This window comes from Dipteris shenzhenensis, chromosome 11 (assembly GCF_047967505.1).
Source record: "Dipteris shenzhenensis isolate YYH24624 ecotype China chromosome 11, Dip_SZ_1.0, whole genome shotgun sequence".
NCBI lineage: Eukaryota > Viridiplantae > Streptophyta > Polypodiopsida > Gleicheniales > Dipteridaceae > Dipteris > Dipteris shenzhenensis.
This window is the reverse complement of record NC_141606.1, coordinates 33,423,813-33,435,253: the sequence shown is the minus strand read 5'-3', so window position 1 is coordinate 33,435,253 and position 11,441 is coordinate 33,423,813. Positions and strand designations below refer to the sequence as shown.

The window sequence follows — 11,441 nt, the reverse complement described above, 5'->3', positions numbered from 1 at the left end:
CCCTTCCTTGGGTGGATTGTATGTTGTGCTTAGCACATGGCCTTTAGCATATTGCATTTCACATATAGCACTAGTACCCCGGGGGATTCACTCTTCATTAAAGGGGGACGTCACCTACATGCATGAACTTTAAGAAAACCCCCTATTTAAGATCCATGTAGGATAATAAAACAACGCTATTTAAGCTTATAAGATACCATCAAAATTCAATTATGTCCCCCCCTTTCCTTAAATCTACGTTCTTTCTCAAGCATTTAGATTACACAATAAGAAAATTTAGGTTACTTTCCCTATGACTATTTAAAACCATACACAAAATCAAACTTGTTCAGACTAGTTACCCAAGGTAGCCTATACTATGTCCCCCCCTCTTAAATATGGCATGGCCCCCCTAACTTAAATTCAATACTCGGAAAAAAGAAAAGGTTCCCCCACCCCTAATGTATAAGCTTATGCCTCATTTCAAAAAACCCCTCTATTTACACTCATGTGATATCATAAGTTTCCCCCTGTGAATCCCCCGGGACTAGTACATAGGACTTTGCACTTATCATACAACCACACATTTGTGTGGGGGAGTTGGCACGCTTCCTCTCCAAAAATTATAAGACCAAAAAACCTACCTTTCCTTGGGTAGATTGCATGTTACATTGAGTACATTGCACATTGCATTCTATAGATAGTACTTTACACATAGCACTTTGTTTAAATAGTATTTTGCATTCAAACATCTCACGCTCAATTTCAAGACTTGATTTTGTTCATATAGTCAATCCCTGAGAAATCGACTCTCTTAGGGCATTGAAATGTATATTCACGATCGAATGCAAGATAGAAACATATATTCATGATCGAATGCAGGATAGTAATGCATGTTTTCACAAGGTGATGGAGCGCAGAAAGTGTTAGATATGCTCAATGCCCCACCCTCCTGGTAACCACCAGTGGTCCAAGGTTCTCAAGGTGTAAGGCCCCCATATGAGGAGAAGCCATGTGTGAGCCCGGGACACGGGATGGATCCTGACTTGCATGTTAGATGAGGTCTATCAATGAGACCGTTGATGGTAGAAAGGTGATCTATGTGAGTCTAGCTTACGGGCTAAGTAGGGTAGGTAAGCTGGTAGCACAACAAGGCACATTGTCTTGATTGTGTGGGAGCCCCTTACTCTTGCTGGGGCCTGGGGGCCAACTGGTCCCCAGTTGGGGGGTCCCTGGGAAACCAACGGCCCCCCTGGTGGGGGTTCGGGGGCGAGAGCCCCCAAGGCGATGGTATAGGAAATATTCCCTAAATATTCCATGGACGACTAGTCGGTTCAACCGACTAGGTTGACTGGTCGGCCCCACTGACTACGTTCATCCGACCGCCCTCATAGCTATAAAGAGGCGACCTTCCCAGTCCATTGTATCAGATCAGATCAGAGATCTTCCAGCTAGTAGCTCTTCACCAAGTATCTGTCTAGATTGCCATCTAAGTTCCATTATGGAAGCGCACAGGTGGACGGAGCCATCATCTGTACTACATCAGTATTGAAGGAAAATTTTATTTATCTCCAGTTTGTTGTGTACTCTCTATTCTTTGTTCAGTTTCTGTTCCGCTACGCCGTGTAATTTAACAGAAAGGGGTTGGCAAATCCGACTTCAGAGGTGAAAGGAAACCATTGTATGTTCTTGTGCTAAGCAAGCAAGATTAGCATCCGGAGTGATCTTTTTCAAGCCTTCAGCCCAGAACTTAGCCGCACACTTCTGCTAATATCTCGAAGGATACAAAGAATCGTACACCCCAAGATCTTTGCCTATTCCTATGTACCGATTATCCTGGGGAGTCCCAACCGGTTGAACGTGTTCACTATTACTAGCATAGGATGACAAAAAATGAGCTTTCTGCGCCTCCGTTACCATCGCGCATATCCAGATTCGGGGTACTGACTATAGTGCTTTTAGAGGGATCATCCAAATTCTGAATTGAAATTTCCTCTGCAAGAGATAGTAAAGATCTCCGTTTTCAACAGAAATTGGAGTGGTCGATCTCAAAGTTCACCAGTCACAATTTTACCTGGCTTGTACCCGGATTGTTTGAGGCATTCCTTAAGCGTACAGATGCTCATCTCATTCTACTTGTACAATTTCGTGTAATGTCCATGCAACTCTTCAAACGAAATCCTGCCTGTTGGGATGGCCTCAAGGTTCTCGAGTGCTTGACTAGTTGAGAAAACACCATCGTGGAAATTTAAAGACAAATTTGCATCGAGAGCAGCAAGGAGACGTAACTTAAACAAATGGGGAAGAGATCACTCAAAAATGGGAAAGGGAAGCCAACCGTCGACCGAAAGCTTTCTGGTCGAGCTGGGGAGGCTTACAGAGAGAAGAAAACATTGCAAAGGAGAAATTAATAAGATACAAAAAATTACGTGACCGAGGAATCATCTCAGGATGCATGGAGTCCCTCATAGGAAATTGTCCGCATACCTTTATTGGGATTCAAGTGAACGGGCACACATATTCACAATTACCATCTCTTCACTTCAAAGAGAGCAGGGGGGGAGGGAACAAGCTCTACATTCATCAATTCAACAACCGTTCCTCTGCTTCTCGGGAAAATTTTCACGCACGTAACTATAACTGCAGTATTGGAGAAAGTCTCCAAACAGATCAGCCATAGAGACGGTATTCCCCAGTTTCTCTGTGATTGAAAGCCACGTCATGAAAAATCCGGTGAAGCCTAGGGCCGGTGTAGCAACGAGAATTGTCCATGGCGGCAATCGTTCGTAAAATAAGCCCGATGTCCTTCGAGAAACTGATCGAATCTAAGTCCTGTTGGTCGTATCCAAGGCTTTCTTTAATGGTTTGCGAGTAGATGCCGAAATCATAGGTAGTGCTGTTGCTATAGTCAACCCAAATTCTAGCAACGATCATAAACCAGCTACTCTTCATGACCGTTTGCAAGGAATCGTTGATTGTCGCGAGCACTCAGATGAGAAAAAAGAAATCACGCAAGCCACTTTAGTATCCAGTGTGATTAAAGGTTCCGACACGTGAACAATCAACGGGGATGGAAGGAAAGCATGGGAAGCCATAGCCATAGCTTTGCCGAACGAATCTATAACATGATGGCCTTGTCAATGACGGAGGTGGGAGCAAAAGGAGGAGGCGATGCAGGCACAGTCATCCATGGCTTCAAAGGAAGGGAGAAAGAGGCAAAAGGGAGCAGATGAGGGCAATGGCGAAGAAAGCTTGAGCTTGAAGCGAAGGAATGGCTATGGCGGTGCAAAGCTTTGAAATGAAGATATGAAGATGAAGATGAAAACGAAAAGCGGTTCCACAAATAACATGACTCGTCGGCTCGAATTTCCACTCGATGGAACAATGCTGCCTGCCTAAAGAGAGAGTTTTATTTGATTGGAACTTGGAACTTGAAAGTTGAAGGAGACCGTAAAGTGCAAACTGCTAAGAGTGGAATGACAGCAAGGAGTTATATAGTTGAAAGAGCTACATGTACCAATCAAGAACGTTAATTTGAGCATTTCTAACATTTGCATGATTCATTCATCAACAACATCCATCCCCCCTCCTCATATAATTTTGTAAACTAATCTTGCGTAGATTTCACTTTTTGATTGCTCATTGATTGAAGTTTCATTGGACATCGTAAGCTCAATATTTTGTTTTGCGTTCAGTACCACTTATTCAATTAACGTTCTAATTGACTACATGGTATACCACTCAAATAGCATGATCACGAGAATGAGAGATTAGATTGCAATTATAAGGAATCCAAGAAGCTCCGAGTGAGGTGGGTGCTGTGTGTTGACATAAACCAAAGGAGGTACGATTGACTATCAAAGCATATTTCTATTGTATTAATTTATTCACAATGGGCCTTGCAATCACAACCGAAAGTACATGTTACTAAATTGGTAAGTCACTATCTTTATTTATTTATATACTTCATTAAATAATCTAATAATAATATAATTTAGTATACTTTTTCCTTGATGTTATCTCAACATAAAAAATTTGGAAATAAGATGGTAAACAAATCAATAGATGCTACCTCTCAAAAGGCACATTAAGAATGACTTTAAGCAACTCAAACAAAAATTTCTTAACATGATGATTTCATTTTGCTTAAAATTCAATTTGGTGTTATATCTAGCATATTTTGTTGAGTTCAATTGTTTCTTTGGATTTAGTGCATATTTGTTGCATAACATTTCTTTAAGTATTTGAATTTAGTTTTAAATGTGATATAGTTTTTCATTTAATATTTCTGTTCTTTGTTTTATCTATATGCATTGTGGTAGTGTTGGTAATTCTATCTATTTCTTTGGATTCAAATTACTCAATCTACAAATTCATAGCCATTAAAAAATAGAGAAATATGATGACAAGGCCCTTGGCAAATTCTAACAATTTCTTGGAATTTAAATTAGTCAATCTAAGAATTCATAGCCATTAGCTTTAAAAATAATAAATTATGGGTTTTAATAATAAAGTCATGTCTTTAACATACAAATGTCGTTTACATCCCGGAGCAACGCACTGGTTAAGTACTAGTATAAGCTAGGCACGAGTCAAGGGTGAGCCAAAAGTATGCATCTCCCTAAGTAACATGTTTGAACACGTAACAAATTTGTATATTCGTTATACATCTCCCTAGTTACAGATCTGTATATTTGTAATAAATCTCCCTCGTTCGTGCTACATCTCCCTCAGTTACAGGTCTGTGTATTCCTAATTCATCTCCCTCAATTACAATGGCGCTCGTTGTCGATCCTCAGTTCTGTGCTCCCCACGCCACAGTTTTGTTCCTCTGGACAGGAGCATGCGGCACCAACACCGTTACGAACGCCGATGAGAGCTTGGTTTTCACTCTCGAACATCCCGGATGCCTTAATTCGGGCAGGAATCTCATCCTCCGAGCCCGCAATGACACTCCCTTGCTGTGCGCCCACCCCAAGGTAATTGCTTCTGTAAATTTCATGGATCCAATTGTGCTTCATGGGATATGTTGTGATCGGAGCTTTGTGGATAGTGGGCTAGTCGGCGAGATAGAAGAGACGTATATCGAGGCGATCTCGCGAGGCATTCCTGTTCACCGCGAGACGGGCACGTTTTTGGCAGTGGAAGCTCAACCTACACATTTTTCTCGCTACCAACAGCAGCAACGAAGAGCGCCCAGATTACAAGGTGGAACCGACGGGCGGCTTCTCAAACGTCCTGACGATATCAACTGGCGAGCAAAAGGTCGCTGAGGTATATCTCAGACATGGAAAGCAACATTTCTTCTGTTTACAAAAGAGCGTTTTCCAAAGTAAAAACACCCGGACTGTTTGTGGCCAGGCGAAAGAGCATCGTTGCTCGTGTATCTGCTGCGGCGGTCCCAACTACACCATCACGGTGTACCCTGGCGTTGATCAGGCTTTCATCGTTCTGCTGGTTGCCATACACGACGAAATGAGTAGGTCACAATCTAGCTCTAGCTCTTGAGATTTTGGATGCCATGCCCCTACTCTGGATAGATCTTTTGATGGATTGAATACAACTCTCTATAGATCTTGAGATTTTGGATGCCATGCCCCTACTCTCGATAGATATTTTGATGGATTGAATACAACTCTCTATAGATCTTTTGATGGATTGAATACAAACTGTGTATAGATTTTTGATGGATTGCATACAAACTCCCAATAGATTTTTGATGGATTGAATACAAACTTTTTTGATGGATTGAATACAAACTTAAAAAACACATTTATGGATTCATAAAAAACACATGAGTTGTTTTTGAATATCACTTGGAGACCTTTTTTGGCCTGCCCTCTGGTTAGCCTTAGTAACGCTTCAAATTGGGCAAAGTAGAAATTAGGCATTTTTAGAAATTTTTGAACCTCTCTCTCTCTCTCTCTCTCTCTCTCTCTCTCTCTCGCTCGCTCTCTCGCTCCCCTTCTTTAACTCCTCAAGTCTTCTTACACACCATCTCCACCTTTTCTCTCTCCCCCCCTCCTCTCTCTCTCTCTCTCTCTCTCTTTCTCTCTCTCTCTCTCTCCTTTATCTCCTACAATCTTCCTCCACCCCATCTCCTTTTTGTTTGTTTTTTTGATCTTGGGCAGGCCTTATGAATGATTAAATATAATTCACCTAGTTTAGAAGACTGCATGAGTGCTCATGGGCACTGCCCCATGGTTCATTAGCACTTCCTGCTTTGCAGTTATAGTGGGGGATTGAAACTCCTTTTGTGACTTGTAATTTTTTTAAAAATTAATTAAGTCGTGTGTTTTACATTTATCATTTATGGAGATCATTCTATAAAAATTGCCTTCTAATAGCCCAACATCGTTAAAAAAATCATGTGCATTCTCTTTTGCATCCAAAAGCGCTTGCTTTACCAACATATTAGGAGGCGATTTACATGAACACTTGTGAACTCTTGTTTGAAGTTGTTACTAAGTTCCGAGACGTAACATTAGTTTTAGACTTTATGTTGAGTTTCATATAGGGATTCTTTTATCGAGGGAATGGTAATTTAGTATTACAATATATTGGCAAATCTTTTCATAGCTTATTTTTTTCAAAATTTCATAGCATGAGTGATTTTTTTTTCAAAATGTTCTAGAGCATTAAAAAAGCTTTCATAAAGATTAAAAAATCAATAATACCAAAATCTACCACATTTTATCCTTTCATAGGCACAATATAAAATATATGAAGTAGCTAATATTTAGGATGCAATAAAGTATACAAATCATAAAAATTTTCAAGGGTAATGAATATCATTCAAATCCATTGTAAATTTTTCTCAAAGTCTAGTCGATAGTCCAGAAAAGTCGGTTATATCATTAATGCTCTATCACATGGAAAGTTGCTAACATCATAAGAAAAGCATACAATCTCAAGCTAAGGTCCAAGTTCTCATCCAACTTACTACGAAGCTTATTCATCCATCATCCAACTTACTATGAATCCTAGACCTAAGCTATCATCCAACTACTATGAAGCTCATTCTTCAAGTAATCTAGAGTATTAAAACACTTTTTAACCAAGAGAAAAGGTTTGACATAAATTTACTCTAGAATGTGGGTGAAAGCATGAATAGGTGTCACAAAACGCACTATATGGGTTGATTAAAGCACTCATATATCACTCTTTTAGCCCTCTTTTAGCAATTTCATGTTAAGATATGTAAAGGTTTTTTAAACTGAATGGTTTTAAAAGATAATTACATTCTGTAAATGTGGGTGGTAAACTGACAAGCCCCTCACGCTGATCACTATTTGGTTTTCTTGCTCAGTAATCATGGATTGTCTCACTCACATCCCCTATGTGGACTACAACATTAACATTGAGTTCAACTTGGCAATGCTGTCATCTCCTCCCTCTCCCTCTTAGCTATATTATCTTGTGATCTCTCTCTCTCTCTCTTTTCTTAGATTTCATGGATGGAGTACAACTTGACTTCAATGATTCAAGGCTTCAAAGGGTGCATTTTTGTAGGAGGAGCTTCAGGGATTTTAGGAAGAGGTAGGGACTGATCATAGCATTGTAGGGTTTTAAGAACCAGGTATGAACATACATACAAAATTTCCTAGCGAGGATAAGTCAGGAGTGGGTTTGCAAGACAAGATTTAGTTAGGGTTTCCAAGGTGAGGCAAGGATAGATCATAGTCCGATATATATAGGATTGCATGGTGATATGCCATTGGATTTGGAGATGCAAGCATTTGTAGGATTGCTAAATGGAGAGAGGCATGGTGTCCAAGCAATGTATTTGAGATATAGTCTTGAAATGCAAGGCAACAATGATATTTCAGTGGACCACTTCTTGTTTGCTTTGAAGCATAGGGATGTGCTACATATGCTTTGTAATGGTCCATATCATATTTGAAGTAGTGCTGTGATGTCTGCCAAAGCATAAATAATGTGCTATATTTTGCTATGTGTATCTCATAAAGTGTTTAGTTACTTTTATGCACAAAGGTGTAAATCACTCCTTTGTGCTTTACAACACATGGTGCAACACACCCTTGTACTATTTTACTCTTGTTTTAAAGGATAGAGTTGTGCTACATATGCTATGCATAGTATTGACATTTGCTATGAAGTAGCCATGTTTTTTGTTTTTAGTCACTAAAGTATTACATTGCATTAAAATCATATAAGATTAATCATTTATGCTTTTTCTTTAATTTCTATTATTTTGTTGAGCATGTGAGTTGCTTGTGACATTGTGAGGTAACTCAAATCTTGTGATTTTCAATACACAGATATAATTTTTCTTGAGGTTCATAGCTTCACATCCTCTAACTAGATTGGGTAGCATAGTTTGGTTTCTTTTTCTGAAAACTAAAGAAAAAGAAGTGACTTGCTACTGTGCACCCGCCCAGTGCTTACATCACATTACTAGAAAGTGTGAATCACATAATCATATGTATGTAGATGTACCAAAGCTGTGGAAATCATCTCTTGTCCACAGAAGACACTTTTGCAACGTTTGCGAAGGGAGAAACAATGAGAAGAAAGAAGACTGCTTGCAGAGCACCAACAGAAAGCAGTTGCAGATGCACGCATTCGATCATTGCCATGAGAGTGAAGAACATGAGCTGTGATGTCACTATTGGTGGTAGCATTTGAGGAAACAATATCAGGCCATTCAGGTGAATACTAGTCTTCACATAAAGCCTGCACCCTAAAGTTCGTAGATTGACAACTCTACCAACACCTCGAGAGATGCATGCAAAATGGAAGCAATGCCTGATCATCCTGATCCAAGTAGTCTATGGGCTTCAACAAAATGCAAGAAAAGGAGAGACATCCTAATTGCGGAAGTCATTGCAATGGTGATGATGTTTTGGCATGAAAATACGAGAGTTTCTCCAAATAACAAGGACATCTGTAGAAAGCGGACCTGACAAGATGTTTGACGAGCACATCATACACATGCTTGATACAATGCAGGTCAGTGGTTGCCTAAACCATCCCGGTGGTTGTTTGTGATTGAGCTTTGGGATATTTTACTTGTTTCATTTCTTGATACAGCACAGGTCAGTGGTTGCCTAAACTAGCTCGATGGTTGTTGTGATTGAGATTTGGGATAGTTTACTACGCTGGCTTGGACTTAATGTGATTGTTCTAAACTAGCCTGGTGGTTGGAATATCATGCAACCATGGCTAGTTCAGCTCAAACACTAGAACCAGGCTGGCTTGGACTTAATGTGATTGTCTTAAACCAGCCCGGTGGTTGGAACATCATGCAACCGTGGTTGGTTCAGTTCAAACACCAGCTATGTGATTGTCTTGAACCAGTGTGATTTAACAGAAAGTAACGGCAATATATTTCGTAACAAAAACATCAATATATTGTTATTTTACTAAACCATCCTCGTGTTGGAACGTCATGCAACTGTGGTTGGTTTAGCTCAAACACTAGTGTGGTTGAACAGACATTAGTTGACCAGCTCAGTGGTTGAAATTACTGTGTTTCTGAAGTACTTAAAGTTTCCTAATGTTCGGGTCATATACCACTTAATTTCTAGACCGGGATGGCTTGGAATTAATGTGATCGCATCCTAAGCCAACCCGGTGCTATTTCAACTCAACAACATTATTTGATTGAAATTGTGGTTGAACAGAAAAGACTGTATGGAGCTTACAAGAGCGTTTAAGAGTTTCCCATCTTGCCAAATGTTGGGCACTGTCCATAGGTATGCTGGATAGGCACATCACATTATTAAGTTGGGGCATGGTATTTTAGGTAGAAGTTCTCAGTGTGTTGAAGTTACTCTGTAGACATGTTTTTATGTTATTTCTTGGTCATTTATTTCTTCCATGATGAAGCATCCCAATTGGTTAATCCATTAATTGAACAATTTGTTTTGTGCCATACGGCATCCTTATGATGCAAGGCATGATTCTTCCTTTCAATGAAACAAAGTACGAATCTCAGATTTCCTCAATATTTGTGTAATTGGCCTTTAAGGTTGAATCTAATGTCAAAGTGTTAGAAAACTTGTGGATTCTTGTAAGATTCTACATTGGGAAAGCTTCTTGATATCTTGTATAGATGCATTGAAATGTGGAAGGGGAGAAAGATCATCAAATTTGTGCTCAATATGTTTGTTCCCTGCTATGATTGCCTTCATTTTTCAAATTGAGATAGGGTATTATAAGTACTTGGTTGCAAATGCTTAGTGTATTATTGGTGTATTATAGGGCTTGGATGCAAAGAAGTAGCCAAATTATTTTGTCATGCTTTGAAGTATGGCATTTGGAATTCTATTCATGAATTGAAGAAATGCAAGGCATCTTCTATTGAAGATCTCTTCTAGTGTCATATATGGAAGTATGGAAGTTGACGTATGGTATTGTTTCAAGCTTTTGCCCAATTGGCAAGATTCTTCTCATCCATCATCATACAAAGAATAGCTTCTACAAACTCTATTTTTGTGTTTCGTAATATTGCTATGTTATGAATTGTATTTGTATGTAGCCATGATATATGTTGTACAAGTGAGATTTATACTCACCACCATTATCACATCTCGAAGTTTTGATATGTTTATGAGCTTCTTTCTCCACAAGATCTGGGAAAGATTGGAAATACTCAATAGGTATTGTGGAGAAAGCTTGGAAATGCTCAAAAGGTTTTTTAATTTTCTTCAAAAAAATAAATCTAGGTTTTCATTGAGTAATAATTAATAAAACTGATGTAACATCAATTTTTGTCAAGCAATTGGTTTTGTAATTTCGGATTCTAATTGTGGAAAAGATTTCTTGTGCTTTTTCCCATGCAAATGATTCACACACTTGATTTTGGTTAAATTTTTGCTTGTTGTAAAGGCAAATCAATGGTCAATAAAAATAGTATTTCAACTTTCCTCTGGCAACCAATTCTTATTAAGTATTATCTTCACCAATGAAAGACTCGCCTTTTATTGAATAATCATTATTTACCATCCAACAATAAATTTCGAGTCAACTTTGGAACATGCAAAACATCTTTGATGACCTTTCTTCAACTTGAGTTTCTCCAAATTAGCATTGAATATGTCATGCTTCTTTTTGTAGTGTTCAATTTCTTTTTGGTAGAAAATCAATTGGCAATTGCATTTCAGGCATCAACTAGACTCTTCTTATCTCTGATGATGTGTATAATTTCATCTTTCACATTGAATTTGATCATGTATAAAGGTTGATCATATATAAAGCTTGAATTTCAACTTTCCTCTGGCAACCAATTCATTTTTGAGTATTATCTTCACCAGTGAAAGACTCGCCTTTTATTGAATAAGACATCATGATCATTACTTACCATCTAACAATAGATCTTGAGTCACCTTTGGAACATGCAAAACATCTTTAATGACCCTTCTTCAACTTGAGTTACTCCAAATTAGCATTGAATCTGTTATGCTTTTTTTTTGTAGTGTTAAATTTCTTTTTGGTAG

The 11,441-nt window shown here is 38.8% G+C and overlaps 1 protein-coding gene across 2 annotated transcripts; it reads left to right on the top strand.

The window, feature by feature from the left end:
• Positions 1-4,645: 4,645 nt before the first annotated feature.
• LOC147896937 (protein LURP-one-related 10-like) lies at positions 4,646-5,537 on the top strand. Of its 2 annotated transcripts, none has more exons than XM_087381996.1 (3): positions 4,646-4,958; positions 5,122-5,253; positions 5,341-5,537. In XM_087381996.1, the coding sequence occupies exons 1-3, from the start codon at positions 4,755-4,757 to the stop codon at positions 5,485-5,487; spliced, it is 483 nt and encodes a 160-aa protein (XP_087238122.1). In that variant the 5' UTR covers positions 4,646-4,754; the 3' UTR covers positions 5,488-5,537. The 2 variants fall into 2 exon arrangements, with proteins under 2 accessions (XP_087238122.1, XP_087238123.1); XM_087381997.1 differs by having other exon boundaries at positions 4,651-4,958; positions 5,033-5,253; positions 5,341-5,476.
• Positions 5,538-11,441: the final 5,904 nt, after the last annotated feature.